Here is a 26567-nt window from a genome sequence, read left to right as displayed (position 1 = left end):
CTCCATTTTTAGATTTATTATAAAATTGGCATTTGTCCAGAACATACATATACAATATAATCATAGGTACTTTCTAATGAATACCAATATAAACATTTTTATCTTACCTTCAAGTTCTTTTACAAGCTTTGTAAACTCATGATCAAATATCATGTATTCTGGACTGGGGAAGTTGGGCTGGGGTTTTTGAGACGCTCTGGAATACAACTCATGCTTGCTAATAAATCCTAGTTTCTCTATGAAATTCTCTTTGCCAATCCTCTTCTCTATCAGTTGTTTTAGTTTCTCTCTACAGAGATAAGCATATTGAGATGCTTAAAAAAAAAATCATAACAAAACATAAAAACTTTGGCAGAAAAAAAATTTATCATTTTCTCTTGATAACATTATCATTTCAGCCCTGCATTTTCCCCTTACTTACTTCATGTAATTCTCAAGTGAGTTATCATTAAAATAAATCGAAATGCCCAGCAGAAGGGCACATAAGCCTTGGACCAACTGTTCTTCCTCTCCAAGATTTTCTGCAATTTGTCCCGTAAGCTGAAATCTTTGTTAAGGAGACTATTTGAAGTACTTTATTTTATAAAGTGAATTTGATATGTATTTCATGTAAGAGTTTCTATAAGAAATTCTATATACAGTCCTAGCAAGTATAACACAAAGAATGGTATGGTATACACACAGCTTAAGCAAGCACCAATACCATCATAACAGTTGTTGTTGTTTTTTTTTACAGAGACTGAGAGAGAGTCAGAGAGAGGGATAGATAGGGACAGACAGACAGGAATGGAGAGAGATGAGAAGCACCAATCATCAGTTTTTCGTTGCGACACCTTAGTTGTTCACTGATTGCTTTCTCATATGTGCCTTGACCGTGGGCCTTCAGCAGACTGAGTAATCCCTTGCTCGAGCTAGCGACCTTGGGTCCAAGCTGGCGACCTCGGGGTCTCAAACTTCTGTCCTCTGTATCCCAGTCTGACACTCTATCCACTGCGCCACCGCCTGGTCAGGCACCACCATAACAGTTTAAAAAGTTAAAACACATGAAAAAAATTCAAATATTTGGAACACAGAGCTACCTCTAACAGAGAGGAAGCAATAAAAAAATAATAAATACTTACACGGATCTTACTACAATATATAAAGGATACAAATGGAACATTGGCTGAATTGTGAAGAAAATGTGTTACTGCAATAGGACAGTTACTTAGCCAGGTACACAGCAATATTAGTAATCCAACTCTTGTCTGTATTTTGCTTCCCTGAAATAGATAAATTGGCAGAAATTTTGTTTTTTTTAATTTAAATTTGCCCTATGATCCCTCCCTGTTTGCATAAAATGATATTTAACATCTTATAAAAGATGAGTCAGGAACCCAGACGAAAATATTGAACAAGAGTGCATTCTTGTGTCCTCTTATGGGCTGTACTTCCCAAAATGAACAGTAAAGAAGCAATCAGAATTGATTCATGTTCATCAGTATATACTGGGTTATGTAAAATCCCAGTGTGCTAAGGAAGAAGTGTATGATGTAGATGCTTAAAAAAATATATCAATCCTAAATCACTTTACACAAAAATATTAATTTGTCAGGCAAATTTGTTTCAATTAAAATTTTAAAAATAATTTTCTAATAAAGAAACAAATTCTACCTCATTCAAAAAACATTGAGAAAAATGCAAAGAAATAATCTGTTGAATTATTTAATTTCCATTAGAGAATATAGTCCCTAATAGAAAACTAAACAAACCATGTTACAAATTCACTGACAACATGCCAGATAATGAGAAACCACAAACATAATGAAGCAGAAAAAGATTTACGTTAGCTAAGTGCCCCAAATCCTCACTACCCTATGGCCAACTACAGTTAAACAATACTGAACACTACTACTAACCAGCATGTCCATCAAAATTAGTTTCCTAAAATTTGATACAACACATTTATAACTCCTTTGTGAGATACTGTAAGCTGATAATACTGTCACAGCCCATATGATATTATATAACCTGTATTTTTTAAGATAAACAAAACTTGTTTGAAACAGTATAATGGACATTAGCATAGTTATACATCACTTTGGGAGTAATTTCAGAAAATATCCAAAATAAAATTAATTATTCAAAGATCTTGAGAGGAATGAATTTAATCATCACTGTGTTTTGAAAAATTTCTAGCACCTAGACTGTTCCAGTTTAACAAATCTTGATGTCAACAGCTTGCCTTTCTATAATTAATCATTTTCAAATACATTTACTATTTAAACAAATTCGATTAGACCTCTTTGAATGATTTGCCAAGTAAGCATTAATAAGCATAAATTTAGTTTTAACATAATGTATTATTTTTCCTTGCTTCAATGTCATTACTGTTTCTACAATATGTCTTCATGTTCCCCAAGTAAATCAAAAAGTTAAAATATATACATTTGTTGTCAATTGACTATGTGCCCTAGAGAACTTACAACTAATTACAGGGGGTCCTCAGGTTATTACAATCTTGATATATGACGTTTTGAGTTTACGATGCTTACTCCCATAAAAACTTTAAAAAATTGAGATGTGTTTCGGCTTACGCTGTGTCATATTTACGGACTACACGGGCGAACTAGTTTGGCTGCGCGTGGCGGAAGAATGCGCAGTAACATGGCATATGAGTGAGGGAGGTGGCTTTTCCCCTCCCGCCCCCCCCCCCCCCATGCTTACTACGCCATTTTGGACTGCTAAAAGTGCAAGTGTTCCACTTGTGTTACTCTGGTGACTTTTGGCCCTTATCATGGCTCCTATATTTATTTCCTTTTCTTTTTTCTGTGGCTTAGTTGTGTTTTTATGTTCTAGATTATGATTTACAACTGTTAGGATAGGTAAGTGAGTTAGGTTAGGGTGTGTTTCAACTTACACCAAAATTCGGGTTATATCACTGTCATAGGAACGGAACTGTTTCGTAACCCAAGTACCCCCTGTACTCAAGTCATAAATGCAAATGTTTCCTTGATTTCTCCTGGTTATATATAAAAAATTATTACTTGGAATGGCATTTATAGATGTCAAATTTGCCTACATTATATATACAAGGCATCCTATGAAATCACTGGCTGATGTCTGAGTAAACAAATGTGGGATTCGATTCAAATTTGAATCTTCTAGAAGTATGCACTTAGGGGTCTAACCGAAGGATAAGTGCAAAGGGAAACATGACTGGTTAGAATGAGTTAGAAGAGAGAACGGAACATTTCCTTTACTACAGGAACAGAAGAATATAAAGTACAAGAGAATAAGCCTAATCAAAGCTGTATAACAGCCTGACCTGTGGCAGGTGCAGTGGATAAAGCATCGGCCTGAAATGCTGAGGTTGCTGGTTTGAAACCACGGGCTTGCCTAGTCATGGCACATATGAGAAGCAACTACAAGTTGATGCTTCCTGCTCTTCCTCAACCTCTTCTAAAATAAAAATTTTAGAAAGGTATGTATGAAAACCTAAATGAGGAAAATTGAAAAACATCCCAAAAGAGCACAAAAGAAGACATAAATTAATGGAAAGAAAACATGTTTAGATAGAAAAACTCAAGACCATGAATATATTGAATATTAATTCTATATTAATTTATAAAATTAATAAAAAATTAAAATCGTGACCCAAATAAAAATACCAAATAATTATTTTTTTCTCTGGAACTAAACAACCCAGTTCTCAAGTTCATATAGAAACATAAACAAGCGAGAATAACCAGAGAAACTGTAAAAAATAAAAAGGAGCACTCAGGTGATACTAATTCATGAATATAATCAGCATCAATCATCAGAGGGTTACAGACGGACTTAAAAAATATTGAGACAATTAGAGAGCTATCTAAAAGATTTGAAGATCCATAGCTAATTCATTGAGGAAAATGGAACAAAGATTTAAATGCAAAAAATTAAACCATAAGTTATAAATGGAAATATGAAAATATTCCTTAAAATCTTGAAGTGGGAAAGGCCTTTCTAAGTATGACATAAAACGTAGAGATAGTAAAAGTGATACAAAAAAAAAAAATCCAGAACAAAACCCCAAGTTCAAAAGATAAATCACATCTCAGGAAAACTGTATTTGTAAGTTATCACAAATAAGGGTTCACTTACTTAATAAAATGAGTTCCTATAAACCAGCAGTTCTCAACCTGTGGGTCGTGACCCTGGCGGGGGTCGAAATTTCCAATGGCTTTAGGCGACCCCTGTGTTTTGGTCATTCGACCCCCGCCAGGGTCGCGACCCACAGGTTGAGAACCGCTGCTATAAACAATAAATGATTAACAATCCAATGGAAAAATGGGCAGATGAAATATTGGCAAAAATACAAGTCTGACAACACACTGTGTAGACTGTGGGGAAACAGATAATCTAGTGCACCCAGTCTTATTTCACTTAGCTAATGAAAGTGTAAAATGGCACTAAGAGATAAAAAAACAACCACTACCAAGGTGCAGGATAGTGGATGTGCATAAAAAGCACTTGAAAAGAATAGAAGAAATGTCCTTTTCCTGGCAAATCATTTGAATAATGAGAGGTGGGGAACTAGGACAGGGGTGGGCCAAGACTTCTTACTGTAAACCTTTTCATATCATTTTAATTACTAAACCATGTATTACTCATTTCAAAAGGACATACACATATTTTTAAAGGACTAAAGTGTTTTGTCTTGTTTTTTAAGAAAGAGAGAGATAGACAGGAAGGGAAAGAATGAGAATCATCAACTCATAGTTGTGTCATTTTAGTTTTTCACTGATTGCTAATTCTCATAAATTCCTTGATGGAGGAGTGGCCAGCTGAGCCAGTGGCCTCTTGCTGAAGCCACCAGTGACCCCGTGCTCAAGCTGGATGAGCCCGCTTTCAAGCCAGTGACTTTGGGGTTTTGAATCTGGGTCCTCACCATTCCAGGTTGACACTCTTTCCACTGCGCCACCATCAGTCAGGCGAAAAAACTGAAGTTTTAGTTTTAAGTGGCAGTAAGGTATTAGTGAAAAGGACATTTGGTTGGGAATTGGAAGAACCAAATCTTCTACTGTCCTATCTTGTACATGTTCAATATGCTATGTGGGCCCCAATTTTCTCATTTAGTACACAGAGCCAACTGGATTAAATGATCTCACTAAGAGGATACCAGGATTTATATCGATTCTAAAACTCAACAGCCATAAAACCTTACTTTTCTTCCACATCCTTAAATAAGGCTAATAGTTAATATCTATCTCATAGAGTTGTGGAGAGGATTAAACACACGGAAAAGACTTAAAACAGTGCATGGAACACAGTAAGAGCTCCTCAAATGTTATAAAATATTATCACCCTTTCTAGCTCTGCAATTCTATGGCTCTCTACCTATGAGCATATTAAAAGCAGAACTAAGACTCCAAATTTAAAATAGATGCCAAAATAAAGTTTTAACTGAGAAAATAAAAAATAATATTAATTGCTGGGATAGTTTTTTTTCTTTACCTCCATGAAATACAGGCAGTCCTGCTTTGCGGAGTTAATAGAAACCCATGCATATTGAAAACATGCAAAGTAAAGACTATGTAATAATGCTATTATGTGCAGACTACATTATTCTGATGTTCATCAAACCATGACATAAAATAGAGAAAAATGGGAGATAATTAAATGTCCAAAACTAAGGAGATGGTTACGTAACCTATGTTGTATCTATTTGGTGAAGTATTATACAATCACATAAAGTGACTTAGTGTTCAACAACATGACAAATGCCTGTAAGAAAAAATGCAGAACATAAAGTGGAGTAATGTATGATCACTGCTCTATAATTAACAGTACAAAAAAAATTTTACCATTAGTTATCTTTGGGTAGAATGAAGAATATTATTTTCTTTCCACTATTTTTCAAAATGAAAAGAAAAATTAACCATTAATGAGTACAAAAATACTAGAGTATTTATCCAGTGTATCACTATAAAATGTTAAAAATAAGATCAACATAAAAAAATCCTGTTCAAGCTGCTCTATTCCTTCAAAATAAAATCAGAAATTGGGCATTAAAAGCTATCATAACCTTCTATGTCATTGCTCTCTGATCATCTGATTGATTCTTTACAAGATAAACACCTAGAACAGCTAAAAGCCACATCACACTCTCTAAAACTATTCATTTTATTTATGTTTACATATTTGTCTATTTGTTTAAGTCAAGAAAAAGTATATATCTCTTCCTAGGCCCCTATAGTGTATGAACGATTGAAGATACCTGGAAAAACAAATGGATGCTGAAATTTTAATTTCAGAGCATCCTGAGGGTTTAGTTACTAGAGATCACAAATTTTATTGAATGGAAGAAAACTACAAACTAAATAAGTGAAGCTGAATTATCTTTACATAAGCTATTGTTTCTCCTATTATAGTTTCAAAATAAAAGTATCTCTTATTTCTATTTTGTGGATTTCAAATTTAGTATTTTTTCATACTTTATAAAACACGAGAAGCCAACATTTTAATCTTCTAGTGTTAAAGTATTAAAATGGGATTCTAGAGTATTATGATGAGATTCACTTTCTAGTGGTAGCCTCTGGGGATAGAGAATAGGAAAGGGACTTGATGGCACTTTCTAGTTCAATGAATATGTTATACATTGTGTTCTGGGTGGTGGTTACAGAGATACATTCAATCACCAAAAATCATCAGATTGAACACTAAGGTCTGCATTTTACTGTGTGTAAATTATACCTACAGGATACTCCCTTCTTAAATGACTGACATGTATAATTATAAAATTCTGGAGGCCAAATATATGTGTGTGAGTCACTTACATGTGTTAATCATGCTCATACACAAAGCTACAACTCCTAACAGAATCTCAGTTATTATTACCCACACCAAAACTGAACACATGCCCAAATATGGACTTTAAGGTACACTCCTTTTTATAAACACTCCAAAAAACAAAACAATCAAATCTAACAAATCACATTCCCCTCACCCCACACACGTACCCCAATGGTAGTTACAGTATATAGGTTAGATCCAAAATAACCCGTATCTTTAATTTAAAATCTTTCAAATTACAAAATTATACTTACTATTGTACATTTTCAAAATCCTGATTAATATAAAAACATCACATTCTTTCATATACTAATTAACTAAAGGCAAAAATCTTAATCCTAAATTTTACTAACTTTGAAATGGTTTTGAGGGAAATGAAGCAAGCTTGGGTGAAACAAACACAAAAAAACACCGAAAAGCCCAAACCAAAGAATTCCTTAAAGTGTAAGCATACTCCCAGAGGAAGCACAGTATAGCTTCAGACTGTTATTCCCACAGTTCTTAGAAAAACCACTACAATGTCCCAAGGAGAAAAACTGGAGATCCACTTATGACAGAGGTCAACTTACTGGCACATAGAAGTGTGAGTAGAATAAACTTCAAACAAGCAGTTAAAAAAAACCAATCAGCAAACCCAAGACAAAGAGAAGCCTTGTTGTAAGAGGAAAACGCCTGCGTTTACACAAGTGATACATACCCGTCTGTCGATCTTATCACCCTGCAAATTATACATTAAAAATTATTCATAAATATGACTGCTTCAGAAAAATTTAAATCTAGAAAAATTCCTCACATACAGTCTCTACAAACTCTAGCCAATAATTTGGGACAGGACAGTTCTAATCTTTTACTACACAACAATGCATATATATTAGAGGAGAAAGAATCATTTTATAGCACTTTGATTACTAAGAGTAGGCAGACACCACTATCTTGAGTATTTATTGTGCATTAATTATGATTACAGTGTTAGAGGAAAGTCTGCAGTGATGGTGGTTAGACAGCTAATTACTGTTTGGTTTAAGAAAAGCTGTTTTCAACAAACATCAATATGAAAATGCCAAGTATTCAATAAGTAAAAATGTGAATATTTTTGTATAGTTTTTTAAAGAACACTAAGAGATAAATGAGAAATAAAAGATAATATGGATACTTTAAAGCCATACCACCCTGAAAAGATTAACTTTAATTGAAGTAACCCAATTTTAAATAATAAAGGGAGTTTTCAGATCTCTTTTCATTTAGTTAAGTTTAAAGCTTTCATTTATCACTTCCTATGAATGGCAGTGATGTTTCTTTAAAGCTAAGAATAAAATAATTCCAAAAATGTAGCAAATTTATAAGTGGAGGAGGACACAGAGCATTATCATGAGGAGGGGGTCAGACAATTCCAGTGGATATAGCAATTTAGACTTAGCCACATTCTTACTTCCCCCGAGTGACTCTGAAATTGATGCTTTTTATGCTGTTGCTAAAACATACGCTTAAATTGTTCAACGGCAAGGCTGCCTCATAAGGGCAAATCATCTAACAGTCAGTGATATTCCTAAATGCTTTAGCATCCATACATCCAGACTATTGTTCTTATCAGTAACCTAAATGAATGCAAATATTTTTAGTTATGCTTTTCTCTGTCTTACTAGGTAAATTATATGCCTTTGAGAGCTCACAAACACAAAGGGGTATACAGTTTAACTATATAAGCAATCGACTGGTATTCTTTGTTTTCTGAGAGGAAGATCAATTACTCTGGAATTTGAAAAGGGAAGGCCACAGCTATGAACCACTTTATTCTATTTCCTCTCTTAAAATAACCTAAATTAAGCTACTGAGCAGAGAGAGAGAGAATGACATGCAAGAACACTGTGGATGACTTAAAAAGAAAAAAACAATAAACACCTCTGCCTAGAATATGTATTTCCATAAGGATGCAGACCTTGTTAACTATTTGGCAAAACTATTCTTGTAAAAATATGTATGGCTTTTTCTCCACAAAAAGGAGAAAAAGGAGCTAGTAAGCAGGTAATCCTTGCCTCTTTCCTTGTTTATCTGCATCTACTAAGAACACTGTTAAATTTTTATATCACTGGATTCAAAATGTATAGCAAACCTTTTCCCCCCATTAGAGACGTTCACTGGCTACTTTACCTGTGAAAGGATGTTGGTGCACTGTTGCAATAAAGACACTGGAGGGTTTCCGATACTTGTAGCCAGTTGAACCCTGAGCAGCTGTTCTTTCTGGATGGCATTTTCTTGCAAAGCATGGGCAAGGGCCACAGCAGCACACCAGTTTGAAAGTGAATCAGTAGAAAACAAACCTCCGCATAATAACTGACCAGCCGAGACTGAATTACCTGTTGCTACAAAGATGGTAGGCAGATGAATTAATAACAGAAAAATTTATGTTATCCACACAGAGAAAAATATAAAATGCTATCTAAAAATCTGCTGATTAGTAGTATTAAGTAACATTTTTCAAAGTCTGCTTTTTAAAACAAAATGAAAGATGCCAAAAACGACCTTGGAAGAAAAGCAGCAGAATAAAGAAACAGAACACTTTAGGCATCGTTGATAATGGTAATATTTCAGAATATTTTAATCTTAATTAAACACTACATTTCTAAAGCAAATTCAAGGACATGTCATATTTAAAATTTTTACTACATCCAGGGTCTTCTTTCTTTTTCTTTAATCATTTATGACCTATTTTACCATTAAAAGCTGCAAATACAATTATTTACTTTTTAAACAGGAATTAGAACTAAATCATTTACCATCAATGGTGGAAGGTAGAAGTGTTGACACAATTTCTCCTTGTCCTTTTTGGTTTTTATATAAGAAACACTGGAAGCAGTAGAGAACAGCACAGCGCAATACAAATGGCTGCCTTTCATTAACCATAGACATGAGAAGTACTACAATTGCTGGTCTGTTCATTTAAAAAGAAAAGAAGAAAAAGAAATATTGCAACCCAAGTGCACAAATCAACATTTTTGTTGACTAAAAAGACCATAACCAGAACACTAGCAAGCTAAGTATTTCCATCTCCATTTCACAGAAAGGGCAACCGCAGCTTAGCTTTGCTTACGGCACACTGCTAGGAAGGGGAGGAAGGGATACGGAAGCCCAAATACATACGTGCCAAAGACACTAACTTCTAAATACCAACATATTTACCTGGTCAGGTAATTTCTGGTGTCAAAACACAACTGAACTTAATAAGGTGTATATGCGAGATACCCCAAAATAACTCTTTACTTCCTCAGTAGAATCTCAATATTTCCCTTTCCGTACCTTGGAGGGTTTGAAGGTGCATTTACAGAAGCAAAGTAGTCTTGGTTTACTTGGCAGCCTCGAATAACTTCTGATACTGTATTAATGGTCTATTAAATGGGAAAAACAATTTCGAGAAAGTAAGTTAAGGAAGGAAGCCTGTTTTCAAAAGAAGAAACTGTTAACTCTCTGCATTTGGCTTTTCAATGCCAAATTTCAGACACCAAAAAAAATGAGTGACCTCATGTAATTTTGTAATATTTTCTTGAGATAACATTTAAAAAAAATTAAGTGTGGGCCTCTAATTAAAAATTAACACTTGACCATACAATTTAAAATCTCAAAAAACGAGTATTAACATCCTTGAGAGAATTTATTTCTACAGAACAAAAAAGGATGCTGTAAAATAAAATCAGAAAACAAATTTAAAAGGTAACAAAGATTTAATTTAGGAATGAAGTTGAAAAACCTCTAAGAAAGTGGAATAAAAAAACAAACTGGGCCCAGAAAGTCCAATAACCTAGTCATAGAGTTGCAAATATAGAAGAGAAAAAAGGAAAGTATCAAGAAATACAAAAAACATCCTCAAAACTGAAAGAAATATATCTCCAGCTTCCAAGAGTCAGTACAGTGAGTGTCCTTTCAAATAATTGGAGGAAAAAAGATCTGTAGAAGAGTACATCATCAGTAAAGTTCAGAAATAAAGATTCCAAAAGTTTGAGAGAGAAAGAGCAGGTTATATAAAAAGAATTAAGATTTAAAATGGCTTCAGACTTCAGCAACTCTGAATTAATGTTCTTAATGTTGAGTGTTAGTAATTCCCAACTCTGAATTTTATACCTAGCCAAGCTTTAAATTAATTCTGAAGGCAGAGGGATAACTGAGAGCTAAAAACACGTTCTCTTGCTGTTTACCCCTTTTCAGGAAGTTCAGTAAAATAAGATAATGAAACGAGGGGGAGGGAAAAGGACATGGTCTCTGTAACTAAAGAGTCCAAGTCCAGGGAGAGGTCAGAGACAGTCCTAGGGGGAGAGGTGAACGTCCAGGACAAGAGCTGTGCGACAGAAGCAGAGAATGACCAGTCACACTGGAGCAGGATGACGGAAGGCGTCCCAAAAGAGGTCTGGGGTGGGAAATGGTATGTTAAGCATATGACAATATTAATACACATAGAAACACAGAAAATCACTACAATGAAAAAAAGGACACTATTATAACACAGACAAAAGAAAGTAATATTAAAAAAAAGACATAGGTCTCTCTGTTTGGCTTAACAGGGAACAGTATTAATATATTTGTAAAACTATAAACCAGAGTATTGATTTAAATTAAATTACTGAGTGACAGGAGGAAGTCAAGTGGGAGGGTTATACAGGGTAGTGGGACTGAATGTAGGAAGGAGTGAGGCTGAAGACATCTGTTTTTGTTATAAAACTTTTATTACCTGTACTTTTAATGTGCATGTGTTAATTTGAGAAAAGTAAAAAGATAATTTAAATATACCAAACATTTCTTTTCTTCAAATTAACTACTATTTCTTAAAAGGCAAGAAATAGAAATTGCCATATGTCAGGAAAAATAATTTACTCTTCTATGAATAAGACTACTTAAGATTTAAGTTTTGACTAAGTCATATTGTTCTCAAAATTAAAAACATAAATCATATTGTTCACGTCTGCTGAAAAGAATAAAATTAATGAGAAATCTTTGATGCTTTAACATTATTTATATATTATTAAACTTGAGGAATGAGTCTACCTTTCAGAATTGACACTGTCATCATTATGCTTATTATATTTTAGTAGGATCAATAAGAAATTTAACATAAAAAGTTAACTTTTCTGGTTTTTCCTTCAGCTAATATAAAATTCTTTCTAATGATCCCCTGGATTTAGACTGCCACAGTGTTGTCCCATCTTTGTTCAGTTTACCTCAGTCAGGATATCAGCAGGAACGCCAGTGGCCATTAGGATGGTGCAGAGCTGCTGCAGTAAGCCACACTGGAACATGGCTTTCTGGCAGCTACTGGTAGCACCAGGGGGGTTGGTGGGAGATACCAGGACACGAACAAGCTGCAAAAGGAAGACAAAAATTGTCTTTTAAAGATCAAAAAGACTTTCAAAAAGTGTTGAGGCAACTTTGATTTAGAGGGATAAAAAATCTATGAAAGATTCCTTCACCGGCTCAGCCAGAGCTGGCTGTTCTTCCTTTCTGCCCTCATGGCAATATTCTGTTATAGAGTATACTACATTATGCTGTGTGCTTAACTTTGTCTCCTTTTCGTGACTGTGAACTGGAGTAGAAACTACCTGTCATTTTTGTATCCCAAGTGACAAGCAGAGTTCTGTAACCTAGTGCATATTCAACAAATGAATGAATGAATAAGTAACAAGGTGATATTCTACCAAAGTAAGGTTTCTTAGTGAAGTAAGAATGAACAGCCTAATTATAGAGCAGATCTGAAAATACAATGGGCCAAGGTGTGATAAATTCCTCCTAAATTGGAAAGATTTAAAGAAAGGAGAAAACTAACAAATGGAGAACATGGTAGGAGATTCATGCATTAGGCAAGGGGTTGGCTGTATTGCTTGTTAATGCTAATTAAGTCCCTAATTCTGATCTTATGATTAGTCTGAACTTAAATATAAATATGAAATTTCAGAAACATGTAAAATGTCATCCCAAACAAATGCTCAGCAGTTAAATCTTCAAAATAATTATATGATATATATTGCATTTTAAAACGTTATATATATATATAATATTATACATCAAGATCAAATGGGATATTTATAATTATTATATAAATTAATAAATTGCTGTCACTAAAGAGAGGCTGTAGGATTATACATTGGTTCCTGTCCTTGGGTCTTTCTTAAGATTTCTGTGTATTTTTTTGTTGTTGTTCTATTTTTTTAATTTATTCATTTTTAGAGAGTGGTGGGATTGAGAGAAAGAGAGAGAGACAAAGAGAGAGATAAAGGGGGAGGAGCAGGAAGCATCAACTCCCATATATGCCTTAACCGGGTAAGCCAGAGGTTTCAAACCGGCGACCTCAGCGTTACAGGTCGGTGCTTTATTTTTTATTTTTTTTTATTTTTTTCATTTTTCTGAAGCTGGAAACAGGGAGAGACAGTCAGACAGACTCCCGCATGCGCCCGACCGGGATCCACCCGGCACGCCCACCATGGGGCGCCGCTCTGCCCACCAGGGGGCGATGCTCTGCCCATCTTGGGAGTCGCCATGTTGCGACCAGAGCCACTCTAGCGCCTGAGGCAGAGGCCACAGAGCCATCCCCAGCGCCCGGGCCATCTTTGCTCCAATGGAGCCTTGGCTGCGGGAGGGGAAGAGAGAGACAGAGAGGAAAGCGTGGCGGAGGGGTGGAGAAGCAAATGGGCACTTCTCCTGTGTGCCCTGGCCGGGAATCGAACCCGGGTCCTCCGCACGCTAGGCCGACGCTCTACCACTGAGCCAACCAGCCAGGGCACAGGTCGATGCTTTACCCACTGCACCACCACTGGTCAGGCTGCTGTTGTTCTATTTTAAACTTATTCTTCTCCTATCCCTACTTAAAAAAAATTTTTTTAAAAGCAAACACCAAGCTATTATTTCTCCCAAAAATATTTCTATATGTATCTATGATACAGATTTTAAAAGTCATAAAGCCATTATTACATCTAACAAAATCAATATTTTTTATTATAATCTAAGTGCAGTTGATATCTTTACTAATGAAGTAAATACAGAAAAAAAGTTAATTATCAAATCTCTAGATGACAGAAAAGTAGGAAGAATGTTTGAAAAAAGAGGAAGTACTTATAAGAAGGCAGATTTTGATTCTTTGTGTGGATTGTTTTTAATAATTAAAACTACCCAACAGTGAAAAAAATGCTCTCTTAAGGTAATGAGCTTTCTGAGAGTCACTGGCAGCATCTATCCAAAAAAAGCACAGAACAGATTTCTGTAAGGACAGGAGGCAGAACTAGACAGTAAACTATTATTAAAAAAAAAATTAAATGTTTTATGACTAAAAAGCTTTTCAAAAGATGCTTCCCCAATATGCAAAATCTGAATGAAATATCCTTAATCAGATCAATTTCAATTTTTATTGGCTTGGAATTCAATCATAATTTTAACCACAATGATGAATAATTCCAGTTAGGGTGTATCTATCTAAATAGGATAATTTATGACGCATTTTCATTTGCTGCATAACAGAACTTCAAATGCAATCAATCCTGAATATAGTTATAAAGAAAGAGCATTCTTATGTATTAAAAATCAGAAGATACCTGTGGCCTGTGAAGTCATGAGTGAGTGCATCAACTACTCAATCTCTGAGGTGGAGAATATAGTATTGAATTAAATTCAGTTTATTTTGAAGTTTATGTTCTTTATGATTAGTATCTAGTTGGTTTATCTACTTAAAAAGTTTAATTTATTGATTGAGTTTTGAGAGAGAGAGAGAGAGAGAGAGAGAGAGAGAGAAAGATTGATTTGTTGTTCCATTTATTTACACATTCAATTCACTGGCTGATTCTTGTATGTGCCCTGACCGGGATTGAGGCTGAAACCTTGGCCTTTCGGGACAATGCTCTAACTGAGCTACTCGGCCAGGGCTTTAGTTTACTCACTTTTTAAAAGTAAAGGATGCTTAACCAACTTACTACATAGCTAGAATATTGTATTTTTCTGTTTACATACAATACTTTATGCTAAAATTTTTTCTGGTTTTATATATATGTTATTATTATTTATTTTTAAAGAGAAAGGCAGGGAGAGTGACAGAGAGACAAGAACATCGAGCTGTTCCTACAAGTGCCCTGACCAGGGATCAAATTGGCAACCTCTGTGCTTTGGGACAATGCTACAACCAACCAAGCCATCCATCCAGGGCTTAATTTTTATTCATTCATTGTTAAGAGAGACAGAGAGAGAAAGAGAGAGGAGTGGGGGAAGGGAAGCACTCATCTATCGTTCCACACAGTCATGCATTCACTGGTTGCTTCCCATGTATGCCATGACCAGGATCAAACCTGCAACCTTATTTTGGGATGATGCTCTAACCGACTGAGCTACCCAGCCAGGACAGTATATACTAGTTTATACTAACTATACTTTTTAAACAGTGACATTGTATTAAAAAATAATCCTTTTAAAAAAAATGTATGGCCCTGGACGGTTGGCTCAGTGGACAGGGCGTGGGCCTGGTGTGCAGACCATTCTGGGTTCAATTCCCAGTCAGGGCACACATGAGAAGTGACCATCTGCTTCTCTCCCCTTCCTGTCCCCCTTTTCTCTCTTTCCCTCACGTAGCCAGTGGCTTGACTGATTCCAGTGTTGGTCTGGGCACTGAGGATAGCCCACCTGATTCAAGCACTGGCCCCAGACAGGGCTTGCTGGGTGGACCCTGCTTGGGGCTCATGCAGGAGTCTATCTCCTCTCACTTAAAACAAAAAACTGTTGATTTTTAGAGAGAGAGAGAGATAGACAGATAGAAATATAGTTCTGTTTCTGTAAGTGTCCTGACCAGAAATTGAACCCACAACTTTTGTACAACAGGACGATGCTCTAACCAACTAAGTCATCTAGCCAGAGCTCAAAATAATTCTTTACATGGTATACTAAACTATAAAACATGAACAGACTCCTCAAGCAGTTTAAATTTTCACTGTTTGACAGGAAATATGTAAGTTTTTTTGCACATAATCAGATCCCTTCACTCTTTCTAATCATATTTTGAAAATTACTTTTCTATAGGAATTTCCCTTATCAAGAAAGCAGTGTTGAATAAAGGTATCAAGCTTACCTTTTGGGATGTTATTTCTAAAATTAAAAAAAACGAATAAAGTCTTGAAATGTGTAATACTGACATGTGAAAATAGAAATGAAGTTAAGAGTATAAATAAAAAGATTCTGCCCATGTTCTCCTGCAAAATATTTCCTAACAGTGTTTAGGCATATTCTAAGTAGGGTAACTATACCATTTATTATGCAAATTGGGACACTTCAAGTAAAAAAGGACACTATGAGTAATTATAAAATGAATATTGTCCTGGCAAACTGGGGCATATGATGACTCTAAATATCAACCAAACTTATGTAGGCAACTCCAGGCATGCAACAATTTTCAGATTCTAGTTACTAGAGAGATTAACAATCTAGTTCTGTGGGACACAGCTTCAGAGATGCAGGCATGCTCAGAGAAATGCGAAGACCTGTCAGAATCACCAGAGCCAGTGAGTTAGAAGGCTGGTCTAAACTTAAGTGTTTGGAGTAGGGGAATTCAATAAAGGAATAAATAAGTAAAATGCCTCAAAGAACTTCATAATTTTTTCTGATGCAGAAATAATCTGGGCTCCTACTGTCTGCACTTTTACTATCTATCACCATAAATCTTAAATAAAATGACAGGTGATGTGTCAATTTAACTTGCATTGGACTTAAAACTCAGACAATATTTGGGGGAAGGGACATTATCATTTAGTGCCTAGCTCTCAGTAAATGTTTACTGAATGAAGGTATTTGTTAATCTTAATATTCTGAATATTAAAATTTATACCGGAGCCTTAATTGAAAAAAGCACATTTTAAAAATTCAAATCAACACCGTAACAGACTGTCATCTGTTATAAAACTCATTAGGAAACTGTGTTTGGATTTGCTTTAAAATAATCCTGCTGGGCAAGAGAAGGGAATAAAAAATGAAACAAAATTGCCTGATGTAATAATTATTGAAGCTGAGTGGTGTGTTTACATATGTGTAGAAGGGTGCGGTAGTTCTTGATTTCTGGAGTAGAACTGGAAATTTCCATAGAAAAGAAAAAAAATTTTAAAGTCCACCTGAAATCTTCTGAATTTATCGAACACGAGCAGTTGACTTTTCTTTGAAAGGATTACTGTCAAAATTCTTAACACATTTATGTCTAAGTTCAGTATACCTGTAGCATTAGGTGCAGGTTTGTTACTTTCTGTGCAGACCAGCCAGAATTTTCATCTCCAACCTCAAACCAAGGTTTCATACGTTGAATATATGAGCCTTCTTTAAAAAAATTTTGATTGGAATTGTTGTTTTTTAACAAGTTTTGGAGCAAAATCAGACAATCTTCCACTACTATACCTGAGGAAAGAATGTAAAATGGAAGCATTAAGGCTGATAAAACCTGAAGGAAAAATCAATCTCTAAACATTAAAAAAAGAAAGAAAAATCTCCATGGTCAACATCTCTTTCAGCATGGCAAGGCGGAGAGCTTGCCCGGACTGGTGACAGCCACAATCTGTGTGCTCTTTCTCAGGTCCTCCAGTGATCCTGTATGTCTGTGTTCAACTACGCACATTTGAGTTACCTAGATAATTCATATCATTTTCTTCAAATCCCAGATTAAACACAATTTCCTCAGAAATAATTATCAAAACCCAGTAACTAGGTTAGTTAGCATCACTAGCTACATGCTTTCACATTAGCCTACCCCTTTTATTACGATGCAGTATGTGTCTTCTCCACTAGCTTATAATTCACGAAGACAGGAATCTGTGAATACCCTACGATAGTGGTCAGCAAACTCATTAGTCAGCAGAGCCAAATATCAACAGAACAATGATTGAAGTTTCTTTTGAGCCAAATGTTTTAAACTTAAACTATATAGGTAAGTACATTCCTTATCGAGGTTGCGCCCGCACTGTGTCCCTACGAGGACACAGTGACCTACTCTGTATCTTGAGCAGAGCCAGAGACAAGATATCAGCTGTTTACCTAGTATGCCTGTATTAAATTTTTGTTGAATGAATTAATCATACCTCAATTTTTAAGAAGCACTTGACATTGTTGTCTGTCTCCTCCTTGAAATCTCCTCTTCCCGTGGTTTCTAAAATACTCTTTCCTGTTTTCCTTAGGGATCTCTGGGCATCCCTCAGGCTTCCTTCCTATCATTCATGGTTCTGTTCTCCACTTCCAGAGGTCAGTTGACTGTCATAAAGTATGTAACCTTTCAGATGGGCTTATTTCACTTAGTAATATGCATTTAAGATTCCTTCATGTCTTTTCATGGCTTTTTATTACGGAATAATATTATACAGTATGAATGTACCATAATTGGTTTATCCATTCCCCTACTAAGGGATATTTTGGTTGCTTCCAAATTTTGGCAATTATGAATAAAAGCTGCTATAAACATGTACGTGTATGATTTTGTGTGAACATAAGTTTTCCACTCATTTGGGTAAATACCAAGGAGTGGGACTGTTGGGTCGAATGGTAAGAATATGTTTAGCTTGGAAAGAAACTGCCAAACTGTCTTCCAATGTGATTGGGTCATTCTGCATCCCCACCAGCAATGAATGAGTTTCTGTAGTCCCATATCCTTGCCTGATTTTGGTGTTGTCAATATTCTGGATTTCTGCCATCTTAGTAAGTGACATCTTATTGTGCAGTGACATCTTATTGTTTTATTTTTTATTTTATTTATTTATTTATTTATTTATTTCTGAAGTTGGAAACGGGGAGGCAGTCAGACTCCCGCATGCGCCCGACTGGGATCCACCCGGCATGCCCACCACGGGGCGATGCTCTGCCCATCTGGGGCGTTGTTGCTCTGTTGCAACCAGAGCCATTCTAGCGCCTGAGGCAGAGGCCAACTTTGCTCCAATGGAGTTTTGGCTATGGGAGGGGAAGAGAGAGACAGAGAGGAAGGAGAGGAGGAGAGGTGGAGAAGCAGAGAGGCGCTTCTCCTGTGTGCCTTGGCTGGGAATCGAACCCGGGACTCCTGCACGCCAGGCCGACGCTCTACCACTGAGCCATCCAGCCAGAGCCGACATATTATTGCGTTAATGTGCATTCTCCTAATGGCATATGATTTTGAGCATCTCTTCATATGCTGTTTGCCACCTATATATCTTCTTTGGTAATGTATCTGTTTACTTTTGCTCATTTTTTAATTGGGTTGTTTGTTTATTGTTGAATTTTAAGAGTTCATTGTATATTTTGAATATAAGTCCTTTTTCAGATATGTGTTTTAAAAATATTTCCTTTTAGTCTGTGGCTTATTTTTTATTCTCTTAACTGTGTTTTGCAGAGAACATTTTCAATTTGAATAAAGTCCCACTCATAATTTTTCTTTTTCATAGATCATGCATTTGGTATAGTACTTAAGAATAAATTACTTTCATCTACAAATGTACCCTATTTGTGCACTGCTTATTAATTAACTATTATGTAAACTACCAAAATATAAGTATGACAACAGAGCTATTTTTATAAAAATTAAGTTTGGGGCAAAACTCAATGAAAGTCATTAAAAATGATGGTTGTTATGTTTGAGTAATGCAAGTCTAGAATAATGAAAGTATAAAATCTATAAAGAACCTGCACTCCATTTTAAAGACACCAAAATGGAAATTCTACATGATATATTCTAGGTGTGATATATGCAAGAGAGATTATGAAAAATGCCAATCAGCAGACCCACATTAAAAAAAAAAGTTCTAGCTCTAACTCAAAAGATGAGTACAAAAATGCATATTAAAAATTACTATATTTAACTTAAAATGTTTAAGGTGCACACTTTAAATACTCTTAAAGAATCTTGAATTTAACCAGTCCTGATCTCTCCAGATTGGAGGCTTCCTTACCTCATGTTGCTGGACCATGTGACTGATCCTCCCCTCATGAAGAGAAACCACTATATCTGCCTCTTATGTAGGACCATTAATCTCCATTAAATAAGATCTGCCATTAGGACCATCTGAAGGCTCTGGAGGAAACAGAACACCAAAGCCCTCACTATAACTGGCAGGCCTTCCTTCCAGTGTGCAAAATGAATTCTAGACTTGAGGGCCAGGACCAGTTATATGGAGCCACTGAAACATGTCTCAGCAAACCTGAAGACTAGGTAATTCCACCTCGCCTTAAAATCCAGTTTTCCTCTGAAAATATGCACATTTCAGATCATCTGCACTCTCCCGTCTTCTCATCTTAGATTGCTTTGGGCTTCTTCTTCCCAGTTAACTTCTTTCAAACTCTTTCATGATGTTATCTCAAGCTCCCAAATATTGGTTCAAACCTACTACAGCCTCAATTACTTCATGAAATGCTCCTTTTCTTTAAAGAATCTGCCTTACCCTGTAATGTTAAGTGAAGGCAATTCGTGTTCTGTGTCGTGTATCTTAAGAGTTGGGATGTAGAATCCATGATCCTCCCAGCACCATGTACTTTCTAGAGATCTTAGTTCTTTATTCTCCTACAAAAATCTCCTGTTCCCTTGAGGCTCAAGCCCTCTGGCTGTCCCATCTCTTATAATTATATAACAAAACCGGTGGTCACTACTCTTTGTTCCCTGAAAACATCACGGCATCTTGCTCAAAGTCTTCTTTCTCCAAATTGCTGTCACTCTTGATTTCAATTTCAGTGACAACCTATCTAATACCTAGACCTCTCAGTTCCCTGGTGTCATCTTCCTTACTTCTTTTTCAGGTATTATGTACCACTGACTGTTCATCCTCTCTCCTTTATCTCCCCCTTCTCTCCTTGTTCATGTTGATTGGAATCGCTCCATTTTAAAGAAAAAGCTCCCATAGATTAAAGGAGAAAAATAATCTGATAATCTCCATAGATGTAGAAAAAAATAATAAAATTTGAGATTCATTCATGATAAAAACACTTAACAAAAAAAAATCACACCATGGTAAAGCATCAACATTCTCATTCAAGTCAAGAACATTCAACACTGTAAAGATTCTAATTAGTGCAATAAAATGAAAAGAAAAGGTGTAAGAATTGAAAAGGAAGAAAAAAATTAGTTTTATTTGTAGAAAACATGATTATCTACACAAAAAGCCCATTAGAACTAATAGTTAAATAAGGTGATTGGATATAAAATTAATATACAAAAATCAAGTAGTAACCACCAATTTGAGAATATAATAGAAAAACATTCCATTCAAGTGGTAACAAAACTATAAGATGTCTAAGAAGTAATCTAATATAAAAGATATATGACTCTTTCACTCAAAATAATAAAACATGACTAAAAGACACAAAACTGAATAAATTAATAGATATACCAAGGTTTATGAATGGAAAAGTCAATACAGGGAAGATGACAATTCTCCTTAATCTAGAAATTCAATATATTTCCAATAAAAATTTCAACAGACACTTTTATAGAACTTGACTAGTAAAAAAGTTTCATTCAGTGGAAGGACAGAAAGGAAAAGGCATGTTAAGACAATTCTGAAAAGAGCCAGTATTGGAGATTTTTTTCTCTATTTTAATAGATAGGAAATTATTATGAGGCTTCAGTAATTAAGAGTGTTGTTTTAGTACAGAACTAGATAAATAGACTATTGGAGAGAACTCAGACCTTCACACATATGAAAAAAATTTTTTCTTCTTTTTTTTCCAAGTGAAAGAAGGAGACAGATTTCCACATGTGCCCCAACCAGGATCCACCCAGCAACCCCCATCTGGGGCTGATGCTCTGCCCATCTGGGACCATGCTTGCAACTGAGCTATTTTTAGTGCCCGAGGAAGAGGCTCCACAGATCCACCCTCAGTGCCAGGGGCAAGTGTGCTCAAACCAAATAAGCCATGGCTGTGGGAGAGGAAGAAAAAAAGAGAGAAAGAGGAGGGGAGGGGTGGAAAAGCAGATGGGTTGCCTTGCCTGTGAGCCCTGACCAGGAATCAAATCCAGGACTTTCACATGCCAGGCTGACACTCTACCACTGAGCCAACCAGCCAGGGCCACATATGAAAATTTAATTATAAACCTAATACCATTGTTCAAATGCAAAATCCATATTAATTAAATGTAAAAGACAAAATTTTAAAGTCTTTAGGAGAGAAAATGATGGAAATTCTCTTTACAACCTTAAGTTAGAGATAAATGTCTTAAAACAAAAACATCAACTATAAAAAGTGATTATAGCCTGACCAGGTGGTAGCGCAGTGGAGAGCGTCGGACTGGGATGCGGAAGACCCAGGTTCGAAACCCCGAGGTCCCCAGCTTGAGCGTGGGCTCATCTGGTTTGAGCAAAAGCTCACCAGCTTGGACCCAAGGTCACTGGCCCCAGCAAGGGGTTACTTGGTCTGCTGAAGGCCCGCAGTCAAGGCACATATGAGAAAGCAATCAATGAACAACTAAGGTGTTGCAACACGCAACGAAAAACTAATAATTGATGCTTCTCATCTCTCTCCGTTCCTGTCTGTCTATCCCTGTCTATCCCTCTCTCTGACTCACTGTCTCTGTAAATAAATAAATAAATAAGTGATTATATTGAAATTTTAAAATTTAACAGAAACACTACAGACTAGAAGATGTATAATCAATAAAGGATTAGTATCTAGAATACATAAAGAACTTCTAGTAACTAACCAGAAAAGGAAAAATTGTCATATTAAAATGGGCAAGAAGGTAATTCAGAGGTGTAAAAGAAAAACAAGTAAAAAAAACCAGATGGTAAATATACCCAAGAAAATATGCTTAATTTCATTAGTTTAAGAAATGAAATAAAGTCTCAATGTGATATAATCTCACATCTATCAAATTTGCAAGCAAGACTCGGCAAGGATATGAAAAAATAGAAACTTGGAAACATTGCTGATGGATAGAGAGATTGATAAAACCATTTAAAAAGCCATGTGGCGATACTGGTAAAGGAAAAGAAAGTGTAATTCTATTTGTAGGTACAGTACTCCCTCGTCTGTCACGGGAGTTATAAAGCTTACTGGACGGGTGTTAACTAAACTTTCTGTGGTAATCATTTCACAGTATATGTAAATCAAATCATTATGCTGTAGACCTTAAACCAGTGGTTCTCAAAGTGTGCACCAGGGCACACTGGTGTGCCCTAAAAAATTTCCAGGTGCGCCCTATGGTATTCCAGAGAAATATGTGCCTGCTGGGGACCAAAAAACCAACAGGGTTTTTGGAGTTTAGATTTCTGGGGGACAGTGGTGTGGGGAATTGGCTGTAAGTTGACAGTCTGCTCAACCTCACTTGCCTGATTAGGTTGCAAAAGCTGTTAAGCTGTGGTGCTGGATTGTTTACACTACCTCCATGTTCCCAGGAAAGACTGGAGGCAAATTCTTCTATCCTTTGTTTGGTGTAAAGTTAAGATGATATGTATGGTGGGGCTTTCTGCACTCAACACAAGATTAAAAAGAGAGGAATTCTTCAATGTATTGACAAGGAAATGAGTTTGCCTTTCAAATATAGGCCCAAACATTGAAGAAATCCCTAGGACACATCAGGCTCATGTTTCTCATAAACACAAGAATGAAAAACTTAACAAATCTGCACCGGGACCTGCCAAATTTACTAAATCTTACTAAGAATGTATCTGTATATATAAAAAGATAACTTTTTTGTCGTTTTTAAAATTTTTTAACCTTTTTAAAATGAATTCTAAAAAGCGTAACTCAAAAAATGTAACATAAAAATGTTTTTTAATGTCAGAATAAATTTAATTTTGTTGTATTTATTTCATTTAATTACCATAAAAGGATGCTTGGACTTTATTTTTTTTCTTTAACATTTGACTTAATTATTATAACATATTTCTCAGAAATTTGTATATAGTGCGTCTACAATTATTTGTAGGATTTTAAATGCACCCCGACTTCAAAAAGTTTGAGAACCACTGCCTTAAACTAATACAGTGCTGTATGTCAACTATATATCAATATAATGCCTCAATGAACTATTTATTAGCAAATTAAATATAGGCAAAGAGAAAACTGTTGAAATAGAAAAAAAGTCAGAAATAATCTAGAATAAAGCCTAGAAAGACAATACAGAAGAAAAAGTAAGATGATAGATGAGAGTTAAATCAAATGACACAAAATTGAATCAATTTAGAAAGAGAAGAAAATGTGGCAGAGTGGTATCTGAAGAGCTACAGCCAAGATTTTCCAGAAATGACAGACATCAGCCTAGATACCAGAAGCTAACAAATATTAAACAGAACAAACAAAAAGAAATCAATACTCAACACACCACGGTGAACGAAAGAATATAAAGAGCCCTCATTTATCTCTCCAAGTGTATTCTGTAGAAGTTAACAATTTAGTGAGTACAGAAGGAATCTCTTCAAATCAATCTTTTTATACCATACCTCCATCACTGTTGCCCTCCTCTGTAATAATATCTAGTAGTCTCTCAAAAGCATTTTCGAAAGCAACAATTTTCTGGATTGCTCCATTGCTTCTTGTCAGTGCCTGTAGCAGTAAGACACCCTGATGGAGAAGAAAGATAATGTTTAAAGTGGAGCAAAATTTTTATACAACATTTTAAAATTACTTTTAAAAAAATATGAAATATTAGAAGTGGTAATTTCAAATGTCCAACCCCTTTAATTTATAGATAAGGAAAACAAGGATAGAGAAAGTGAGCCATTTGCCTCTGTAAGGTTAACCTCAAAGGGAAAAGCCTAGACTAGGATCCATGTCTGCCAATTCCTAATTCAGTTCTCTTTACACCAGACAACAGAAATGTACAACAATTTTTGCATATTCATCAATCACTATACAACACTCATGGAGTTTAAGAGTTGAGCACTACTATATCTATCTCAGGAATGCCTCTGCACATGCTTCACAATAGTAATTACATAAAATCATGAATCAATATAATCTATAAACATCATCATATTCTAGCAGAGAAAGTTCAAATAATCATAAAATTTCCAAAACACAATTCTTAGTTGATAGGGAAAAAATGAGAATTCACACCTCATGAATGGCATATCCAGCATGAGAAAATTCACAGTAGTTTTGGTTTTTGACTTTTGTCTTTCCTCAGCTCCTGTTATTGTGGATTTTGTTGAGATATTCTGCAAACTATTATCATTCAAGAAAAACTCACTGATACCCATTTCTGCTTCTTTCACAAACAACAAATATTTTATGAGTCCCTAAAAGCCCAACAATACAATTATCAAAGACATAAATATTTTATGAAAAAAGCAATATTATTCAAAGGGAAAAACATAGCAAATAGGTAGTCCCAAAGTCCTAAGGAGGTAAAGTAGCTGTTGGCTATCAGTACTGGTCAGATAAGTAGTCTATAGACAAAACAGCCCATAGCCTCTTCGGGCTTGTTCTACTCACTTTCCTGTCAAGTCTCAACCTTAAGATGAGAAAGGCAGAAGTGATTCTTTTTAGATGTAAAATTCTCCTTTTTAATGCTACCAACTTTGTTTAACTGCTAACCAAGAGAGAAAGGAATGCAGTAAAAAGCATACTGAGGCTCTGAGTTAAGATAAAGTGGGTTTTAAAAATGGTTGTTCTACTTACTAGTTGTGCTGAGGTTGCAGGTTCAAAACCCTAGGCTTGCCCGGTCAAGGCACATACAACAAGCAATCACTGAACAACTAAAGTGAAGAAACTATGAGATGATACTTCTTGCTCCCCACACCCCGCACCTCTCTATAAAATCAATAACTAAAACCTTAAAAAAGAAACATAGATATCTGGAGAGGTAAGCAAGTATAAAGTACTTTCTGGCTGGGAGTACATTTCTCAATCTTGAAAAAAATTTTAATTTTCATTTAGACAGGCTCATGGAGCAGAGGAAAAATAAATAAAAATCACAAGCATTCACAGTGTAGAAAGGAAATCTAATAGAAAACTCTCCATCTAGTAAGTTGGTACTTCAAAGAGTGAGAATACCTGTGATAAATGACAACTCACTCTCTATATAGAGATCAAAAATCAATGTTTTAAATATAAAACAAACTGGGACTAAAAATCTTTACTAATATGCTCACAGAGAGGGTCATGAGTGTTGACAATTGTCATTGAGTACACTTAGAAAATTGATAAAAAAAAAAAGAAAGAAGGAAAAGAAAAAAGAATTTTTAAAGAAGGCTAAAAAAAACAAGACACAGAAGAGGGAAAAAAAGTAGTATATTGTTCCAGGGAGTCACAGAATGACAGTAATAACTGCCAGAGGTTTCAGTTCATTACCTCTGGCGGCTGGTGTCAACTGTGCTATATTATGACTTACATAACATTATATAATGTAATGTATATAACATTATATAATATTACAGTGAATATTCACAAAAATATTCAAATAAATAGGTTCACTGAAATCAAAGAAAAGATGAACGTAAAACATGTAAAAACCAAGACCTTGAATGCTACCACAAAAATGTAAATTAATCCCTAATCTAAACTTAATGAAAAACAACATAAGCATGGTTAGGAGCAGACAAAACAAGAGTAGAGAGTTAAAGGAAATGGTATATTTTAAGAGCCAGGATAATGCAGTTACATGAAACAAAAAAATTATATTTGAAAATGAAAATAAATGGTAATGATACTAATAGCAATCCAGAAAGACTTTATTAAATGGTTTGCATGGTATTATCTTATTTAAACTGAAGGCCAAGAGAAGAGCAGAAAAATAAATTCAGGTTTAAGATTATACAGTAATACTTTAGTCAAGAAAAGATACTCAAAATTCCTACTATACAGGTATTTAT

General features: G+C 35.3%; 1 protein-coding gene and 1 non-coding gene across 3 annotated transcripts in view; both read right to left on the bottom strand.

Annotated features, from left to right (window-relative positions):
- Positions 1–26567, bottom strand: part of USO1 (USO1 vesicle transport factor) — a 79588-nt gene that overhangs the window by 14999 nt on the left and 38022 nt on the right. Inside the window, exons 8-17 of one of the 2 annotated variants that reach the window (XM_066385372.1) lie at positions 24195–24315; positions 17027–17205; positions 12018–12158; positions 10108–10196; positions 9588–9742; positions 8962–9173; positions 7511–7531; positions 1152–1262; positions 422–540; positions 108–289 (exon numbers count right to left, since the gene is read on the bottom strand). In XM_066385372.1, coding sequence (XP_066241469.1) covers positions 108–289; positions 422–540; positions 1152–1262; positions 7511–7531; positions 8962–9173; positions 9588–9742; positions 10108–10196; positions 12018–12158; positions 17027–17205; positions 24195–24315 — 1330 coding nt within the window. The remainder of the gene's footprint in view (positions 1–107; positions 290–421; positions 541–1151; positions 1263–7510; positions 7532–8961; positions 9174–9587; positions 9743–10107; positions 10197–12017; positions 12159–17026; positions 17206–24194; positions 24316–26567) is intronic. The other variant, XM_066385373.1, reaches the window with a different exon arrangement.
- TRNAA-AGC (transfer RNA alanine (anticodon AGC)) lies at positions 13497–13572 on the bottom strand. The gene has a single exon. It is a non-coding gene; the product is annotated as a tRNA-Ala (tRNA).

This window comes from Saccopteryx leptura, chromosome 5 (genome assembly GCF_036850995.1).
Source record: "Saccopteryx leptura isolate mSacLep1 chromosome 5, mSacLep1_pri_phased_curated, whole genome shotgun sequence".
In the NCBI taxonomy this organism is placed as follows: Eukaryota; Metazoa; Chordata; class Mammalia; order Chiroptera; family Emballonuridae; genus Saccopteryx; species Saccopteryx leptura.
This window is presented reverse-complemented; position numbering and strand designations above follow the sequence as displayed.